Source organism: Oryx dammah, unplaced genomic scaffold, assembly GCF_014754425.2.
Source record: "Oryx dammah isolate SB20612 unplaced genomic scaffold, SCBI_Odam_1.1 HiC_scaffold_6, whole genome shotgun sequence".
In the NCBI taxonomy this organism is placed as follows: domain Eukaryota; kingdom Metazoa; phylum Chordata; class Mammalia; order Artiodactyla; family Bovidae; genus Oryx; species Oryx dammah.
This window is the reverse complement of record NW_024070190.1, coordinates 41525228-41546534: the sequence shown is the minus strand read 5'-3', so window position 1 is coordinate 41546534 and position 21307 is coordinate 41525228. Positions and strand designations below refer to the sequence as shown.

Here is a 21307-nt window from a genome sequence, read left to right as displayed (position 1 = left end):
GCTGTGCCTGTTCCTGCCACCCGCCCCTCCCCTGGTGGGGGTTGAGGGGGGAGCTAGGGGAGGGGGCAGTGCAGGCATTTTGATTAGTCAACAGAAAGACTTCCCACCTCCCGGCTTGGAGGGTTGGGTAAAGGACAGATGATTAAGCGCCCACGTCATTGAGGCTGAGATTTCATAGTAGGTGACACAATGACATAGTTTACTCTGCTGGTATCAAAAATAGACTGGATGAACCATCCTCTTTCTGAATGTATTCATCTAAATATGCTTCAGAGATGAAAACTGGATGGAATTAGAAATGGCTAGAATGAATTTTTTTTTTCAAGTTATTTTTTTTCCAAATCCCCTCTAATTGACCTTAGGATTAAAGACACGTAGCCCAGTCCTTACATGTATACATATACCTGTATACAAATTTATGTTTTTAAAGATCATTCGTAATGCGGAATGGAAGTCCAAATTCTAGAGTCTCTTTCAGGGCCTGGGGCCGTTTTGCCTTAGCATTCTTAGGAAGCTTGCAAGTGCATGCCTGAAGAATTTAGCACCGCGAAGGGTGAAGTGTCACTTCATATTTTTAGGCTTATCTTTTTCACTTTTGTGGGCTTGGATTGTATTTCCATGATTCCGTTTACGGGGTGTTTGCGTTTAGGTGTTGTTTCTGTGCCAAAGACAGCAATAGCCCCTTTAGGACCTGAATTGAAGCCCAGAATTCAACTGACACCACGTTTCCAGATCCAAGGACTAAACTTAGAAAAATGGGAGCACTTTTAGTGAATCTAGAAGATCCTGATGTGGAAAACCATGACTTCAGTTCTATGCTGGCAGTTGACTGTTTTTCTGCCATGCCCTCCACTTCTCTTCCAGTGTAAAGAAGCAAATCACAGACATTCACATTCTGTATCTTATCTTCAAGCAAGACTGTTTCATCAGGAAGTTCTGAGGACTTTCAAAATTGCAAAGGGTTAAAAAGATCACCTAGTAGAAATGTATATTTTCTGGCTAAAAACGAATCTGTTTTTGCCTAAAGTTATTTTTGTTCTATTCCTTTGACCTTCTGCGAGTGAGTCCATGTGGATACCGAGGGTGACATTTTCTCGTAATTTGGACATCTTGGCCCTACAACTACCTATCCAGGACTTTGGCTTCTGTGATCTTGAAGGATGTCAGCGGGAACAGTTTATTCCCTATGATGTGGCTTGCAGGATACTGCAGGATGGAGCCGAGAGACATCATAGCCCTCAGCAGAGCTTGTACTGACAAAGTCTCGTGTTGGAGCCCTGCCCCATACCTCTAAGGTGATGTTCCGTGTTTATCCCAGCATGTTCTGCACCTGAGCCCAGCAGGATGAAGCTCCTTCTCGAGGCATTTGCAGCCACCACCACAGTATGCCTCTGGGAGTTTTACGGAACTCATACAATTGGCCTGAAAGAACAGTACCTCTCCTTCCATGGAAGGCAGCTCAGGACTCACACTGGGACCCACACAACTGAAGAGAACTGGAGGCTGTATTTGCTGCTCACCTGCTTCTTAGGAATGGGAGTCTAGCCTGGGTTTTCTAAGAGACCCTTTCCACCTGCCCTGCACCAGCAGTGCCATTCAGCATCTTTACAAGGAGGAGGCTCACCCTTCCATCACAGATATCACTGGTGAGTGGATGAACGTGACGCTGTAGTCAGCTCCCAGGGACCAGTCTGAACGCCTTGCTCTTCTTGGGAGTCTTGGATTACAGTCCTGCCTTGGCTGCTTCCACTGGGTCTGGAAAGACCACTTCACCTAGAAGAGAGAGACTGGTAGCTATGAAGTATGGCGGGCTTCTGTTGTTACTGACGAATGGATGCAAAGTCCCTGCAGAATAAACAAGCCACATCTGGGGCCAGGACAACCATGCGAAAGGCAGGTGTGTCTTCGAGTGGTCTCTTCTCAGGAAATACTACAGGAGAGCTTACAAGCTTGTGATCATTTGCTGAACTGGAAGCAATGTTGCAGGCAACAGTTGGGCTTTTTAACCAAGACCTGTGTGGCTGTTTTTTCCAGAAGTGTCTCAAACAGACTACTTTTAACTATGGATAAGTACCAGCTTTCTGCAGCTCCATGCACCAAAGCGCTGTCAGAGTAAGAACTCACTCAGTTTGTTGTCTGCATGGCTGGAAAAGCAGGTCAAGTTAATTTGCCTGTCACCATCCAGAGTTTGCCCTCTTTCAGTGAGAACATGAAAACTAGCTTTGTAAGACTGTTTTCCAAGGGACAGAGAATGTCATGGCTTTACAATGACAGAGTCATGGAGAAGAGGCTACCAGTTCTCTGAAGATGAGAAGAACATGTCCTACCCAAATCCAGGTCTGGGGCAAAAAACTTATTCACATGGTGACTTATATAAGAGAAGTCTTCTTAGCCTGGCTCTCAAATGAAAGGCCTCCACTGATAGAAGGCAAATGACTTTTCACATCCTGTAAGCACTTTGCAATGGCCAGAAGTACACAACAGGTGGCTTACATTCTAAAAGGACCATTGGAAAGGGAAACTGCAGTATGTTCTTTCATTGAAATCACAAACATACTTTCACTATTTTACAAATGTGATGCTTTCATTATTTTTCAGTATTTTTCATCCCATTTGGTCCTAAGAACTTACCCCGGGGAATATCCTTCTTGTTTCTTGAGAAGGAACATGAGGATTTCCGAGGAAGTTAGTAACCAAATAGAAATTAGACTCTCATTCCTTTCCTGCTGGTTCAGCACATCCTGCTGCCTGGGTTGAAGGCTGGATTAGTTACAGCTCAATCCAGTGAAAGGATGTGGTTAATATCAAATAGGTGGTGGTTCACTGCAAACGTTAAATGTGGATCCTTTAATTAGCACTTCCTCAATCACTCTGGAAACCCCAAAGCTCTGAGTGAACTCGACAAGTGTAAGGCGCTCAGGTCAGGAAAACAGACTATAGTAATTACCTGTTACCATCAAAAGGCTGGGCTTTCTCGAGGTCTGCATGAAGACTAGCTCCTGTGTAGTATTTCAGTAGCTTAAAATGCTGAGACAGTTTCTGGTAAGTGTGAAAAATTGTACCAAGGAACTTGACCTGGTCCTACCCAGAAAGAGAATTATCCTCTAGAGGGCTCATGTATGTTGAGAAATGCGTGGAGTTAGTCTGTGAAGGGAAACTACTGTTCGTGTGTTACAAATCCCCCAGACTCGAGGAGCTCCCTGAGGCTCAGGATGTAATTCAGAAGGCGGCAGCCAGGCTACACCTGGAGCCTTTCCTGTCATCAGGGGTCTGATGACTCTGGGCTGGGCTCGTGTGTGCTCTCCATGCTTCCTTTTCTCTCTGGCTGTTTCTGCATGGGTGAAGCAGCTCCCTAGACACTAAGGGGCAAAGCTCATACTCCCTTAACTTCTGGACTATTATCACTGCAAACTTAAGATTCAGCCTGATTTTATATGCAAAGCTGACATCAAGTCCTGTTTTTAAAGGGTTTATAGTGAGGAGATCTGAGTTCTAGACTCCGAGTTCTACCTGACCCTAGCCACATGCCAAAATACATCACCTCGCTGAGCTTCACTTTCCTCCTCTGTAAAATGGGACTCAGGGATGCTTGTATGAAGCCCACGGCGCTGTTCCCAGCTCATTGTGGCTACTGCATTCACACTGGTTTCTTTCCCTTTGCTCAACACACAACAGAAGGAATGGAGCTCTTTACACTCGGGAAACCACCTAACTTTATCTTCTACTTCTCACTTGGTAAATCACATTTCTAAGCTATAGGTTTTGTAATGCTTAGTAATAAGATACAGTTTTTAATTGGAAGAATGTTTTGACTCATTGGAAAAGACCCTGATGCTGGGACAGATTGAGGGCAGGAGGAGAAGAGGGCGACAGAGGATGAGATGATTGGATGGCATCATCGACTCAATAGACATGAGTTTGAACAAACTCTAGGAGATAGTGAAGGACAGGGAAGACTGGCGTGCTGCAGTCCATGGGGTTGCAAAGAGTCAGACATGACTGAGCAACTGAACAATAACAACATTTTGACTATCAATTTAGTATTTTTATGAGGGTCAGTAAAAGATAGTGTTTATAACCATAAGTCCTTGAGTGAGACTGCCATGCCGTGCTGTGCTGAGTCGCTTCAGTCGTGTCTGACTCTTTGCAACCCCATGGACTATAGCCCACCAGGCTCCTCTGTCCATGGGATTCTCCAGGCAAGAATACTGGAGTGGGCTGAGACTGCTAGGGTTCAAATCCCTAACTCACTACTTACTAACCTGGATGCTGGACGTGATCCTATGGTCTTGGACGTGTTACTCTTCCTCTTGTACCTCAGTTTCCCCATCTCTGATAGGAGGGTGATAACCTGCCCTGTTAGGGTCATGAGCATGAAAGGAGATGACACCAAAAAAGGGCTTAGAATAGAGCTGGACTACATAGTAAGCACTCAGAAAAAGCCAGGAAGCAATACAGATTAGAACTGGAGTGGTTTTTATGATTCCAAAGAGCTGTTAAATTATAGATTTCATCAGAACTTTAGACTCAACATCTAAAATTTGGCAGTGAAAAATGATGACAACATAAAGTATCCCAGGATGCTCGCCTTAATCTAATGTTACAAAGGACTAAAGTTTGAAAATAACTGTAAGTAGAAATCCTACATGGGTACATGTTTTCATCCCATTTCCACTGCTCTTTAAAAATGAAAATCTTATCTAGAGGCCTGGTTGAATGAGTTGTGCAGGAAGTTTTATTTATTTTTTTCAGGACCCATCTAGATATTAAACTGGTGTGTTCATGTGAGAGAATAAGCAATAAAGAAAACCCTTGTAGAGGAGATGTTTCCCTTTAATAAATAAGCATAGCCTTTTATGTTCTTAGTGCTTGCAAAGGAGAATCTGAATGGAAAGACAGAGAGGTGTCAGGAATCTGAAATGGAAAACTTTGTTGACTGTGTGGGACACGTTAATTCACCGTATTGCCCAGGCACTCGTCCTCTCCTCTCCGATGTTAGGTGGGGAGATGTAAAGAATATTGGAACCTACTTGTTCCCCGTGGGCACACTTGAACTCAAAGCTTGACCCTTTGTACTTCCCCCTTTGACAGTTAAAACAGCTCAGCACCTTAGCGTATTATTTAACAACCATCAAAGGCCTCTTGTAGAACACGGCAGTGAGGCGGGAACGTGGGGTTAGCTGCTCCATGTGGCCCATTTACCACCATTTATTTTTTAATTCTGAAGCTTTTCACTTACTCCTCCTGGGTTTTTACTTGACCTCCACTTTCTCCTTTGTGGCCACTTAACATCTGCGGGATTTTCAGAGCTGACCGAAAAGCTAGGCACCCTCATTAAAGAGTAGGCTGTCTGGTTTCCTATTGAGGGTGTGTCTGGGTATCACGCTCGGGTGACAGATGGCAGAGACTCTGCTGGTGCTGCCGGCATCAGCCAGCATTGGCCTGTTTTTCCAGGTTGCTGGGAAGAGTTGCAACAAGATCAGTTTACTGTGAAGAAATGCACTTGCCTTTCATCTTGATCCAAAGTGCAGAACCTGGGACTCTTACTAAGAACGCAGGGTTCCTTCCATGATGACAGTAACCACTGGTACCCCTTAGGAAAATAAAGTGTATAAAGAGACAGGAGAGTGGTCCCAGCAGATGTAAACACCGTTTCTGGTTTCACATCAACATGCTGGTAAGGAGTCTAAAAGAGGCTGGCATAGTCTGGCAAACCATGGCCCACTGGCCACCTGTCTCTATAAATAAGATGTTATTGGAACACAGCCGCATCCGTTTGTTTACATACTATGTGTGATGGCTTTCGTGTCTAGCACTGAGTAGTTGTGACCAAGGTTATAGTACCCCAAAGCCTACCACAGTTTCCGGCCCTTCTCAGGAATTTACCGCCCGTGGTCTGTGATGCTCTAGGAGCTATTTCAGGGCCAGGATAGTTTCCTGGGTCCCCCCCTTCCCACTTTAGTGGACGATGTCTCTAGCTATGTCCCTGTAGGAATCCCAGAGCTGTGCTGGATTTGACATGGCCTTTTTTCCGCCCCCTTTCCAGGTGAAATGTGAGGCTAGGTCAGCCTTGAACAAACCGAAGAATAACCATAATAATTGTAAAAAAGTCTCCAATGAAGAAAAACCAAAGGTTGCCGTTGGTGAAGAGTGTAGGGCCGACGAGCAGGCCTTCCTGGTGGCACTTTATAAATACATGAAAGAAAGAAAGACGCCAATAGAACGAATACCCTATTTAGGTTTTAAACAGAGTAAGTATACTTGTTTTCATTTCTGAAATATCAAAGCTACTCAGATTCTTTGAATTGGGGGTTGGAAATTTTTGACTCAGGCTTATGTTGAAATCCTCTACCGGGGATGATACTCTGTTTATACTAAATCTACAAATCATCCAGGCCAGGAATTTCTTCCCCCTGCCTCTTTCTGCTACATTGTTCCCTTCTGGGGCAGTTGCAGTGAGATATTTATAGGCTTGAATCCACTGATTATGACTGGAAATAGACATGTTGAAAGTTTCTCATTTTCTGTTTTGTCAATCTTGAGTGTCTGTAACGCCTTTCTTCTGAAATAATAACATGACGTAGTTTTATCAGGCACAGATGTTGCCTGTGAAAAGACAGCTTTTAAAAGGAGGACATTTAAAGATGGACAAAACCACCACAAAGAGAAAACATATTTCCTAAGCCCCAAATTTGTTAAGAGATAACAAAGACATGATGACTTCAGAGAAAACAAGAAAGACACAGATTGGAACTGAGGCCCCACTTTTGAATTACTTTGACATGTACGTGTAAGTGTCGTCATATATTTTAGAGAAGAACAGGGAACTCATGGCTGAGCAGAATTCCATGTAAAGAGAGGAAACCCAGACCCTGTCCTGATTTCACAACTGAGTCTATATTTTACCTCTGTCTGGATTTTGTGGCACACAAAGCGATGAGCCCCTGGTTTGAAACAGTATTTTCTCCAAATGTATCTTCTAGATTAAAACCATGTGTCATTCTGATGAAGAATGTCAAACCTGTATGTTTTACATAACAATTTACATACCTAATAGCAATTGGCACTGATTGCAAGAGAACACTCGCAGCCATTATAAACTTATATAACTACAAATGATTACAATGTTTGTCTGAAAACTGGCTGCCTGAAATGGAAGTAAAATTAATGTACTATGAACAGCTTTGTTGCATTATGCATTGGTTCAGATTAAATCAAGGCTGAGGCAGGCCTCTTGATAGCTTTGAAATAGTGCAAGGTTCAGTGAGGCTTTTTGAAAGTGTTGTGTCACAGAGCCTTTTTTTTTTTTTACTCTTCATTTCCTTTACCAAAGAAGTACTTGAAGTTCAATTTTCCCCTCTTATGAAAGAATCAAATCCTCAGCAGTCCCATTCCATGGTATTTAGTACAAATGAACAGGGTTACCAGTAATTTGGCATAGATAATTAATAGCATAAACATATGCACGCCCTGTGAAGAGGAATTTGTTTTTAAAAATGTGTATTTGCACCGTCACACAGGCCAAGTAAGTTAGGGGATGAGGTGGGCACATTTCTCAGTTCCTTTGGGAATGAACAATCTTCTTTTCCTTTGATTTGTTGTATCACCGCCCCCTCAAGGGTGGCTGACTTATTTACCTGCTCAGTGCAAGGCACCGTGTGATACTGAAATATGCTATGGAGCTTTTAATATACTGCTGCCATCAGAAATTCTGTTAAGGTAATCATATATTAAAGTGGTTGATATTTATTGATTATGGAGAGTTCTTCTCTGAAGGAGGCATTACATATTACTGTTTAATCAATGGCTTCTTTCTAAGGGTCCTACAAGACAACCCCTGTTTTGAAATCCCATGCTTTTCGCAAGGAGGCTGTAACGTAGCTTCCCTTGGTCTGCTGATGGCAACAGGACTAAAAATTGTGTTGTCCTTTATCCTAAGGGTAGAACCGTTTCTGTATTTGTGACTGTTTCTTAAGAAATATTTTAAGTGGTACTAATATACCCTGTTGTTGAATACCCATTGGCAAATTGTTTCCCAAGAACTTAGCTCTCTGGGTTACGTTAATATTTCTGTTTATTTTCTCTTTCTCATTGAAAAAACAAAACAAAATGTTTTAATTGACATTTCTTGGAAATATGTTAATGCAATGCTTATCTAAATACTTATTGTCCCTCTAACAGTTAACCTTTGGACTATGTTTCAAGCTGCTCAAAAACTGGGAGGATATGAAACAGTAAGTGTTTAAGCAACTTAAATGAAATAATTTTGTAATCTAACTCCCCCTACCCCCACCCTGCTTTGACCAAAATGGAGAAAATGCAAACATGTCCGTCACCGACTGCCTTTTCAAATGGCTGTACACTTTTGGGGGTTTATTGGGCCGCTTTTGGAAGCAGTCCCAATTAGTTCCAGGTTTGGCAAAATTGTAAACTTGTCGTAAAAACTACAAGTGGAAAACATATGTAACTCTCCCCTGTCAGGGAAATTAGTTAGGTCTGTAATTTTTTCCCATGTTGAGAAAGGGCTATTATTGTACAACAAGCCAAGATTGCATAAAAGAAATTTCCCTTGGCAACATACCTGACATCTGTTCATGTCTAATATGGGAAATGTATTAAAGGCTTTCAAAAGTAATCAGTATTGGCCATTAAGGAATAGAATGCAGCAGAATCTCCTCTCATTCTAGAGCAGAGAAGCTTTATTAGACAAGGGTCAGTGCTGCATAAACAGGAAGTTATCAAACTTACTCAGAACAGGCTCTGACACTCTTTATCAGCTAATTCTAACTGACAGCAACGGGTTATTTTTAGCTTACAGGAAAATTTGATGGCCACGGATTTTTACAGCATGAATTTTGAACCGATAAAATGTTAGAGCAACAGACTCAGATTAGAATCTTGAAAAGAAGAAGAAAGAGCTGCACTAATATAGCATACAGAGATGACATCTGTAATAAAATCAAGTGGCATGGGAAGATGTCGTCATTGGAAAGAGTTTCTCTTCCACATAGTGATCAGATTGAGTTGTGCAGTTTCTTCTACAACTGAAGACATTATTATTTTTTTTTTCCTTACAGAGTAACCTGGGGTATATCTCTGTATCAAAGTAAGATGGCAGAGACAGAAAGTCAAGAAAATGAAACTCATTTTAACCCAAAATAATAACTAGTGTTTCTCGCCAGATATAGCATTTTATTCCACAAACTAATATGAGGGTTTGATGTCAGGGGCTTGGGATGGGAAAAAGATGGCAAGCAATACGTGAGTCAGATAATCTATTATTAATTAATGTATTAATTAATCTGGTATTAATCTATAATTAATAACCTGGTATTCTAAGAATTCTTTGTGGGTCTATATGCATGTAAAATGTTTACTATATAGACAATACATGTTTATAAGGAAATCAGATACTTACATGAACTATATTTAAACATGTATTTCATAGATATAATTTGCTTAAAATTTCTGTTTTACTGAGTGCCCTACTGAAAAATAAATAATGTAGTTTTTCACTTGGTTGGATCTGTTGATAAGGCGGGGAGATTTACTCCTTCCCACTGTGGCTCTTAGTTTTGTAAAATCTTGAGCTAATTATAGGTTTCATGCATGTGAAAAAGATGATAACTTATTCAGTGTTAGTCTCATAAATTTAGCAGTCCACCCCATAGCCTAGACTTTTAAGTCTAACCTTTAATGTTCAGAATAGGAATACACATTCTTATGAACTCTGACTGCAGATAGTTACATGATATTGCACAACATTATGAAATGTCTATTCAAACCCAGGAATTTTTTTGTTACTCACTGATAGGGAGAGAGCCAGCAGATTTCACTGAATTAGTTTTTCCTGCTTTTGTATCTTATGTATTTGCATCAGAATTTTTTTTTCTTTTTAACAAGCAACAGCAGACTGGTGTAGAAAATATAAAAGAAACTTCTGATGACTTTCAAGGCATTTGCAGTACTCTTTGAACAAACAGTGATTATTCTTCTGTTGAATGAATGACTGAATGAGCACACAATCAGCAGATCACCTGACCACATATTTATTGAGCATCTTACAAGTATAAGATGTAGTGTTAGACACTCCGGGGGACATAAAAATATTTAGGCTAGGGGTTCCAGTTGCTTACCACCCAGGAAAGGCATCAGCTGTAAGATAGAGTGGGAGAAGGTCAGTTGTGCTGTTTGGGTAAAGTACTTCCTCATTTAGAGATGAGGAAGAAAGACTTACAGGTCTGATGCCACTTGAGCCGAATATTGGAGAATGGATGGAATTTAGATGTGAAAGATTATGGTCTTCTAAGGATGAGACAATCAGATGGGGAAACAAACTATGTAGGTAGAATGAAGTTGGGTATAGCAAGTTTGAGTAACTTAGAGTCACTAGGTGGCTGGGACAGATGACCATGAAGGGGAATTCAGGGGGAAGGATGGAGCCTAGGGAAGGAGGTCCTTGGACGCTGGCAGTGAGGGGTTGGGATCATGAAGACTGACAGCAAGTGTTAAGTTTTGCCGCCTATATTGCCTGCACTGTATCGTGCTAGACAGAATGGAGAGAAAGGCTGGGCTGGGAAGCATGGAAGACCAGATTGGCTTCTGCTTTCCATCTGGTTATGTGCTTCACATCTCTTGAGCCGAGCCTCAAGGGGGACTGGTGACCTGTGGGGCTGTCCTTTTCCTCCTTTCTTCTCTACTTCACCCTTCAGCTCCTTCATCCTTTGTTGGGTCCCTGCGTTCTTCACAATATGCCACGTTGTTCCATCTCATCTCAAGCAGTGAATCTGTGTGACTATCTCACTATAAAATCTATATTTGAGGCCATAAACTGAATAAAACCAACTGGTGGGATTTTTTTTCCCTTCCTTTTTTCTTTCCTTCTTTACCTCCTTCCTTTCTGAAAACTGCCTCATACTACCTGTTGACCCTGCAGGCCCTTGAGTTTGCCACTCTGATTTTACCTTTAAGCTTTTGAATCTCTGAAGTATAGAAAACATTTTTCTTTAGTATATTTTGACTAGTAAAATTGTGAGATGTTCAGTGAGGATTCAGTTTTGAAGTCAGTCCAGGAGATATATTAATAATATCCAAAGTCTGAGGACTTAAGTTGTCATCAGAGCCTTACTAGAGGATACTTATCTGTGAGATCATCTGATATCAGAAGCAAGTGTAGACTTGTCATTTAGAGCTCAAAAGAGATCTTGGAATCTTCTAGATCAGTGGTTCCCAGAGGCTACTCAAGAACTGCAGCTCACATTTTCAATGGGGAGTTTTAAAGTGTATTTGAGAATCCTTTCTTTTAAAAATAACTGCCCAGATTCTGTTAATTCAAAGCTAATAGTAACAATGATTATTATAAAACTTCAGGACTCCTAGCTTCAAAATCCGGCCCCCATCTAAGTATCAAAGATTAGAAGGTTGTCTTCAGGCTATTACTAAGTACGATAAACATGCCAGAATATTAACATTCCTTGGCTCAAAAGCAGCACAAAGTTTCCAACGATTATTTTTCCATTTGGTAAACTGGCAATCTAAATTGGGACTCGATGAGCTATTTTCATTTTGAATAAAGAAAAGTGTAGCCCCCTCACAGTTTCAGTTTTCATGAATTGGCCTTTGTGCAGAAAAAGATCCTTGCCCTGCTCCATATATGGAAACTGAGGCACAAGGAGATGAAATGAGTTGAATGGGGGTCATCCTGGCACTCTTTCAAATTTTGAACTGCTGAGAATTTCGTGCACAATTATCTCAACCTCTGTAACATCATTACTAGGAGGAAGAGATTTATAAATTCTTTGTGCTTTGCATCCTCAGCAGTCTCTTATGTATATTTTTATGTGTTGGGGGTGATGCTTTGGGGAAAGAAGAGATCTAATAATACTTTCTTTGGGAGCATCTTTCAGTCATTTCTTTGAACTTAACATGAACCTTACCTGATATACCAACTAACTAGTTGAGATTTTCTGATTCTTGAGAAAAATGTGTGACCTTAGAAGATGGGTCAAGAAGTCTGGAACATGTAAATACTCAGTAATAGTAAAAACTTGCAAGTTTAAAATCTGTAGATATATTTCTTCTGCTGTTAACTTGTGATTGGATAAAGAGATCTCTCTGGAATTCCTTCTGGTTATAAGAAGAGGCCATTTTAATTGGCTTGTTTTTGTTTGTGGTTATAAACTATTCCAAACTTTCTGGTTTGAATTGCGGATTATGGATTATTTCATTTTAGTCCTTCACAGCCCTCAAATTGAATATTTTTTTTTTTTAAAAAGAGCAGAAGTTCTATTTTAAGCCTTTATAGCATTCAACTAATAGCTATGTTCTGTTCTCTTGGCCTCTTCTGCCTTTGCTAGAAATATATATCGTGTCTCTGCATCCCTAGGTTTATAGATCATAAACGTATTGAATGGATTTGATTTCCTAAAGCACATCATCTTGGCATTTTGATTGGTTGGCAATGAGACCTCTTTAACAATCATATATCTGACTTCTCCTTCCAAACATTTGAGAGTCTGGGTCACCTACATTGGAGGAGGCAGAACTGAATAAAGTTTTGCTGATGAGCTAAGAAGGTCTTCACTTCAGCGTCTGGTCAAGTAGTTAAGGCTTGCAGAGTAGCTTGGGGTATTACCAGGATGCGGCATGTTGACCGTGGTTTGCTAAAGTGATTTCCATTTGGCTAACCATTTGATGGCAAGCCAGAGGCAATATTTGGAGAGAGGTAGAGTTGGGAAGTGGGTTGAGTAAATCTTATCCTAGAGGCAGAGGACCACGCAAGAGCAAGTGTGTTGCCTTCTAAGAATGCCAGCTCGCAGTCCTGCCTCTCCCCAGGGGTGAGACAGGACCACTATTTCACAACTGGAAGAAGCCACTTGTCTTCTTGCTGGAAGGATTAGGCCTTGACATCAGATTCTGGCTTTGACATCATTTCAAGACATCCTCTGAATCTAACCCTAGTTCTCTGGACAGACAAAGCCTCTTGCTTAATTCAAAATTCTCAAGGCCAAAGATGATGTCATGTAGCTTTGAAAGGCTCCAGTTCCTGGAGTACTACCAGGAAAAAAAAGTCATCTTCCTTGAATTCAGTCCGCCCTCAAGGTGTCCTGAGAAAAGAGGCTGCTTCTCACAACAGCCCGGGCAACACTGCTCACAGGCAAATTCTCCTTTGACTTCCTAACTGCGTCCTGCACACCCTTACAAAGCCATGCCATAGTGGGAACCCTGTTGTCCCAAAAGTTTTCCAGTGACTTTCCTCACCAGGCCACAAAATACCAAAATTATTTCATCCTAGTGACTCCAAAGGTGGGAAAATCAAGGCTCCCAGACTGTTTTGGGTTAGAATATTTTTCCAGTGTTTTTTTTTTTTTTTAAGTAACAGAACATTTTCATCAGACAAAATTAGAGGAAGGACAGACTCCTTTCCTACTCACTGGGTCCATTTTCTTCTCAAGGACTGGTATTGTTGAGAGTTAGTTTCAGGCCACTTTTAAACCACCTGAATTGTAAAGAGAGTTTAAAAACCACTTTCCAGTCTGCCCTCTGTATCTCTGGGTTCCACATCTGAAAATTCAACCAATCTTTGATCAGGAAAAAAAAAAAAAAAATCCCAGAAAGTTCCAAAAAGCAAAACTTGAATTTGTCAAGCACTGGCAACTATTTATACAGCATTTACATGGTATTTCGTGTTATAGCTAATCTAGAGATGATTTAGAGTACACAAAAGGATATACATAGGTTACATGCAAATTTTATATGAGACTTGAGCATTCATGAATTTTGGTATCCATGGGGACGAGGGGCGAGGTCCTTGGAAACAGAGGGGTAACTATTTTTAAGGAATGAGAACTTTGTCAGTATGACAGGTGTAGAGTGCTTTTCACAGTTTCTTGGGTCTTATCTGCACTAAGGAGGGAAGTAACCATCAAGTGCCTTCAAAGTGAAGTTAAGTTTCACATGCACCTAGACTGGCTTTCTTGGGTGTGGTCTACTTGGTTTTTCATCTTGCTTTATGGTTAAATCATATGGATTGTGATTCCCGCGAGATTGTGAACCCTTAAAGGCAGTAACATTTCCCTCTTTTTATGCTATTTCCCACCCTCAGCCCTCCAGCCTCTCCTTCCACCTCCGAGCCTCTGTACCCAGTACGGGCCCTAGAACAGTAGCAGCAGAAGACACGGTCAGGAATCCCTACTGTCTGAGTGAGGCCCTTGACGGGGGCACAGGGGAAGCACAGTGGAAGAGAAGTCACCGTGTGGGTGGATTTTTCTTTAGGAAGTAGCGAGCCAGAGATCTTTGTATCTTTAAAAACCTAAAATAATGGATCAGGTTGACACATGAACATGACCGGGAAGCCTGAGGCTTCATGAACAGTTGATCAAACTGACTCCGCAGCTAGATCAAACTTTCCAGCTGAATGGGGCTGGGGGCCAGATACCAGGAGGCAGACGCTGCAGGGAGGGCGACAGAATAAGAACCCTGAGCAAATGCACGCCTAGGCACGAGGAAAGCACGAGTTAGAACGGAAGGCAGCCGTACGCAGGTGGAGGCGTGGTGCCCAGGGCTGTCCTGGAAGGAGGGCTCTGCCTCCCCTCTCTCCTCGTAGAGCTCTGCGACCCCCTGTAGGTGTGGACAAGGCGAGGATTGAGACATTTCATGCTGTAGAGCCTATGTTCAGCGTTTGAATTAAAAGTGCATCTGGGCACAAAAAAAAGAGAGAGAGAGATGTATACCCAGGAGACCTGTGTACTTAAAAGCATTTAGCAGTTGGAAAGAGCACATTTTATGACTTTCCTGTGGAAAGAAAATATCTCAAAATGGCCTGATTCATCTAGGCTGGCCAGTGGAAGCTCAGTAAACAGAGAGCCCAGTTCCTTGAAGGCCCAGCCCTTGTCTTTTCTCCACTGGTTAAAAAAAAAAAAAAAAAGGAAAAGAAAACTGTATTTAAACAGCAGAATCTGCTAGTAGGGGGCTAACACAAACCTCTAGCCAGCGGTACAGGGCTTATTAACGCTGAATGGTGACTGATGCTGGCTTCCTGCTGCCACAGTTTCAATCCTAGCGTGAGGAAGACTTTGTTTTTGTTCCTTTTGATAATTCATTATTTATTCTCAAAGAAGTTTTGTCATTTCTGTGATAGGCAAGTGTTTAACAGGGCATACCTCAGTATGGATGATAGATTGTGGTGGGGGGAGCATGGCCAGTTTCCACACATATCCCTGTCAGCAGTGGTCTCTTATTCACTATATTTTTCACAATCAGTATTCCTTTGTTTATAAATTTGGTCATGTGTTGATTTTTGGAATCTGCCACTAGGATGCAGGCATCTCAGGTGTTGGGTTTGCACTGCGGCCACCCAGCTGCTGGCACAGTACCCAACAAATGGGAGATGTTCAATAAATGTTTGGTGAGTGAATGCATGGGTGAAGAGACAGATTCTGATCAAATTGGGACTCATCCATGATTTAATGGTGACTCTCTGTTCGTAGAGGCACAAGTAGGCAGGCAGGGTGGCAGCAACCACAGTTCTAACAGACACTTAAAGAGAGTAACATCTCAGAGAGCTATTAACCCAACCCCCTGCCTTAGGTTCTTGGTGACCTGCTAGCTGTGCTATTTTCTCACTACTGAGAGTTTCAGAATTTGTAGCAAAAGCAATGGGTCCCACAGTTATCTCCCTCCTTTGAAGCAAAAGGTCCCTGGAGTTCTGTATTATCACCCTGGTGCACCATTCACCAGGTCATTCTGATATGGAGGCTGCTTTGACGTAGTGGGAAAAAGTCTGCTCTTGTGACCATAAGACACTGGTGTGACTCCTGGGATTCTCACTCTGCTGCTGTGTGTCCTTAGGTAAATCATGCACCCTCTCTGAGACTTGTTTCCTTTGTCTGTGAATGAGATTCCTAGAGGCTGCCTCACAGGCTGATAGGATTAAATGATATCGTGGATATGAAAACTCTTTACAAAATAGAAAGTATAGCACACTCACAGATACAAGAATGACAAGAGTGATTATTTCTTCTAAAGTGACTACAGGAACACACAAAGTCTTGTTTTCTAACCCTGCGGGGCTCCCCAGAACTGACACCTCATCTGAGGGAGGGAAATATGGAGATTTGTTTCAAGGGCCTCCGTATTCTAAGAGCTTTGAGGAATAATGTAGATACGTGGAAGAAGGCTATCCTGTTTCTTCTGTACACGGGTCTAGAATAGACCAACCTGTAACTGTATTATTTAAAAGGTTGGAGGGAGACTGTAATTAAATATAAAATAATTACCAAAATATGTATTTTGAGTATTTTTAAAGGGCCTTGAAAACATTTATTATTATAATCTAAACCAAGCTACAAATACAGGAGGATTTTTAGTTATACCTGCTAGTAGATGTAAGAGGTGGTTCAGTCTAATGAGAACTATTGAAACAAATTGATTTAAGAATGCTTCATGGGAAAGTGAGCAATGCGCAACTCACATCGTTGCGAGGTCCTACTTGGGCCTGTTACGAAGGGCTTATGGAAATGAAGGGGTTCTTTTTATTTGAAACGGGTACCACTTAACCGATAATATTTAACCACCCTTTTCCTCCTTAGTTCACAATTATGGAGCCCCTGGTTACACACTGAGGTTTGTTTTTTTTTTCCATGCCTCTAGCCCTAAGTGAACTCAGCTGTCAGCTCAGCGGTGTTTTTCGAAAGATGCCTCCTGTTCTGCTTGTTTAAATGCCACGCCCAGCTCCCTACACATTCCAATAACAAGAGTTTTCCCGGAGCTCTGTTTGGAAATGTTCACAAGGATCTCAGAACTTGCTCTCTCTCTCCAGTTTCGAGGAAACACTGGATTGCTCATATGTAGTAGATGACGTGGTTTCCCCAAAGTAATCATTTGCCAGATTATACATCTGTTATTTTGTTAAAATCTTAATTTATATATAAAAATAAAATTAAAGAAAAACAAGACCATAGTATGCCTTTCGGTGTATTACAAGCTGTTTGCTTTTATTCACCCAACTCAGTGAAATACGGACCTTACATTTTAACTTTGGAATATGTTAATTTGCATAGGGTTTCATCAATATCCCATTTTCCTGACCTGAGTGAAGAAAAAGAAACAGCTTGTGACATAAGACAGTTTAACATGTTGGTTTTGTTCTGGTGGTTAGCACAACTGGCATAAAAATACAGCCTGAGAGGACTAGAAATTTCATAACCAACTTGATCATTTTAATTAATTTGTACAGTAATTTAAGTAGGTAACACATAACAATAGTTCAAAAATCAGAAGATACAGAAGTACGTTTTATGGAAATTCTGTGTTTACCTATGTACTCAGCCACCCATTACCATATCCCTCAAGTAACCAGTATTAATTCTGATTCATTTAAATGGATATACTAGGACATATTTTAGCTGAAATCTTTATTTTGATGCTTTAATCACATTACATAAAGGAACAGAGTATGCATTTGGGACCTTGGGGGCAAATAACTACATGAATATCCTGGGAGATATCTTCGATAAACATGCTGTAAAGGTGACAAAATACAGAGCCCAAAGCAGAATTCCACTTTTACTGTAAAGAAAGCGCTGAAAGCGAGATCTTCCTGGAAGCCCATGCGTCTCCCCACAGACCCATTTGGACTTCTCTGTTTCTGGGTTGCCAGGACAGACTGTTGTTCTCTTCTGACTGTTGCATATGTATTGAATCCTGGCACTGCAAATCTCTTATGATGCAAGACTGAATTTCTCATTGCCACTTTTTCAGATAACCGCCCGCCGTCAGTGGAAACATATTTACGATGAGCTAGGTGGTAATCCTGGGAGCACCAGCGCCGCCACTTGTACCCGCAGGCATTATGAAAGGTAAGACACCCTTTCTTGGAAAGTCGTTGCTTAATGAAAAGTGTGTTAATTCAAAGTTAACGGGTCAAGGATAAGACCTTTGAGGAAACAGGAAATATCCCTGGCGTTTTACTTTGCATACTGCCTTGTGATTTTCAGGGGACCTGGCTTTCTCTGGTTACAGGAGCTAATAGAATTAGACGTTCTCCTGGTTTGGTTTTATCCTATAACCCTGTCTGACAATACTGATACTTCCCCCGCACCACAAGCATGGATTATTCAGTATATTCTGTGTACTCTGTAGGTTCATTCACTAGGAGAACTTTCAGCTTCTGGAAAACAGGGCTGCGGTATTACTTGGAGTTGCCATGTAACTGTATTAGCATAGAAATGTATTGATGTTGAAAGTACTAATATTGAACAGTAAGTATTTCTTTAATAAGAAAATCGGTCCTAGATAAGACCTGTTGTCTCTTTTACCCATCTTGGTGTTTTTCTTCTGTGCTTTTGACCCAGGAAATCCTTTCTTGCCAAGCTCTGTGTAGTGTGGTTTTCTAATAATTTCAGCTTCTTTCAGAAAGGTGATGATGATAATGCAAATAAATGCCAAATTAGCATACTATGAGGGTTGTATCCGTGGGAATTTTCCCCTTTGCATTAGGACTGTGTGCCCCACAAAACTGAAGCCCAGTTAGGGTGAATCGTGTTATCATTGGTCTGTGTCTTTAGTCCATACTTGTTTAGGCCATACCAACGTCCTTATCACTGGCATGTCCCTGCAGAAGTCCAGACAGACTCAGCTTCTTGGTTTCACATTCAGAGCTTGTGAGATCCAAGTAGAGGTGTCTGTGTGTGTTTTTCATAATGGCCATGGATGGGATGAAGTCAAGACACAGCTGAGCAAATGGGCCATACAGCTTGCTCCTTTGAAAAGTACAACACAAGTGGTAAATTGATGGTTGCTCTTCACATCATCAGTTACCATCCCAGCTTCAAACCACATGCTTTTTTTTTTTTTAATTAATTAATTAATTTTTTATTTTACTTTACAATTCTGTATTGGTTTTGCCATACATTGACATGAATCCACCACGGGTGTACATGCGTTCCCAAACATGGACCCCCCCTCCCACCCCCCTCCCCACAACATCTCTCTGGTTCATCCCGTGTACCAGCCCCAAGCATGCTGTATCCTGCATCGGACATAGACTGGCGATTCGATTCTTACATGATATTATACATGTTTCAATGCCATTCTCCCAAATCCTCTCACCCTCTCCCTCTCCCTCTGAGTCCAAAAGTCCGCTATACACATGTGTCTTTTTTGCTGTCCTGCATACAGGGTCATCATTGCCATCTTTCTAAATTCCACATATATGTGTTAGTATACTGTATTGGTGTTTTTCTTTCTGGCTTACTTCAACCACATGCTTAACACCCATCTTTGGATCAGACAAATGCATCTTCAGATAATGTCACGTCACACACCAACTCTTAGTCGTATTTCGAGTCCAATTGTATTTTTATCTGCACTGCACTTTTTACAGAGTCCCTTTTCATATGGCCGTTCGGTGAAACTTGCAATGTTTTTATAGGTATAATAAATTAAGTTGGGTTTAGAACCCTATGAAAAAGCCTCACAAAGTATTCCCAAGAAACTGCTTTATTTGACAGTGTTATAATCCAGAAAGATTTTTTTTAATTGATGATGGAAATTCAAATTACTATTCTTCATAGCATTGTTGCAGTATACTGCACTGAATGTTTTTTTTAAGTGAGTGTATTTCTCTCACTATTTAATACAAAAGACCATACTCTCACTGTTGGTAGCGGGTACAACAGTGAAGTTCTAGTACAAAAAGGCACTGGCATCTGGGGTGAGTGTTCTGTAAGTGGCATCTGAGGTATCAGAGTCCTCTTGTTTGGATTATGAGTCAAAGCTTTAATCAAAACGTTTTCATTAGAAACACTGTCTCTACTTTCAAACATTTTTTATTATGATAGTGAACCTCCCTTAGCTTCATGTGCAAATGTCCCTAACATGTGGCCCATCACACTTAAAGAACCAGATAGTGATTAAAATTTGAGAAAGGAGTGTTATCTCAGCTGTGAGCTAGCTCACCTCATTGGAGTGAAAAAGTAAGCAAATGTATCACAAAGCGTCACATGGTCAAATAACAGATAAGGTTTGGGATAGAAAAAGGCTTGGATTTAGTAGCAGCAGGTACATGTGTATGGTTGTGTGTTTAATTTACTCAAGCAGTTGTGTGTATAAAAATAGCTTCAATCTCAAATGCCAAGATACGTTCTTTTGAAGGTTGTGTACTTTGTTTTATGATTTACCTCTTCCTGGAGGAGCAGAATCCCACATGCCTGCAGTCAGTCAAAACGGAAAATTCTAATAGAAGTACCTCCAACTTCAGCAACTAAAAAGCATTATTAAAGATTTTTAGAGATTTTTCTTCTCTCATTCTTGGGAGCAAAATTCATAAAGTTTTGGTCTCCCACTGGAATAAAGTTTTTGAAAAGCTATGTCAGTTACTCTTCCAAATCTAGAATTTTCTTTGGTCATTGTATCAGTCAGGACCCAGGGAGGAGAATAAAAATTCACACTTAAGTATTCAACAACGAGAACTATAGGGAATTGCCTAAACAGGTATGGTGTGAAGCAGTCCACTCACACAGAGGCATTAACCATAGGTTTCCTAGGATTGAGAGAATAAAGAGCTTATGTTATCACCACCCGGAAGTTGGGACAGTGGTCTCAGCAGACTGGGGTTCAGGTCCCTCACAGGTAGAGGCACCCAGTGAGTGCTGGTGCTTCAGGAGCTCAAGAAGGGCACTGTGGAGCTGCATGCAGACGGCTGGTGCCAGACCATCTCAGAGGACACTGTTCAGGGACAGTGGAAGGAAGCAAGAGGCCGGAACCAGCAGCTGCTGCTAAGTTCCTGCTGGCTGGGCAGTGAGAGGAAGGGCAAGCAAAATGGGAGGCAGTCCCTTCTCCCTTGTTCTGGCCTGCTAGGGCCATTTGCAGAACCCCAGTAGGAAGATGGCTGACAAAAAGGACTTGGAATTTGTGTTGTCCCAATCCCAGTATCACCAAGCAGAGTGCAGAAGAGTGGGTTTGGAGCTGCGAGACAGCAGTCAACTACGTTGGGGGGCACACGACACCCCAACATAGAAATCACCGTGCAGAACCCGAAACCCAGGTTAGAGTGGCTGTTGCAGGGTGATTAGCAAGGTCATCATCCCAGTTCCTGGCATTTTATTTAATTTTTATTTTATATTGGAGTATAGTTGATTACAAAGTTGTTAGTTCCTGGTGTACAGCTAAGTGATTCAGTTAAACATATACATGTGTCCATTCTTTTTCAGATTCTTTTCCCGTATAGGTTACTACAGAAAATTGAGTAGAGTTCCTTATGCCATACAGTAGGTCCTTTTGATTATCTATTTTATATATAGTAGTA

General features: G+C 41.4%; 1 protein-coding gene across 2 annotated transcripts in view; it reads left to right on the top strand.

Annotated features, from left to right (window-relative positions):
* ARID5B (AT-rich interaction domain 5B) overlaps nt 1–21307 on the top strand; it is a 191277-nt gene that overhangs the window by 145848 nt on the left and 24122 nt on the right. For both annotated transcript variants that reach the window (XM_040242298.1, XM_040242299.1), the window contains 3 exons: nt 6047–6251; nt 8182–8234; nt 17761–17858. In XM_040242298.1, coding sequence (XP_040098232.1) covers nt 6047–6251; nt 8182–8234; nt 17761–17858 — 356 coding nt within the window. The remainder of the gene's footprint in view (nt 1–6046; nt 6252–8181; nt 8235–17760; nt 17859–21307) is intronic.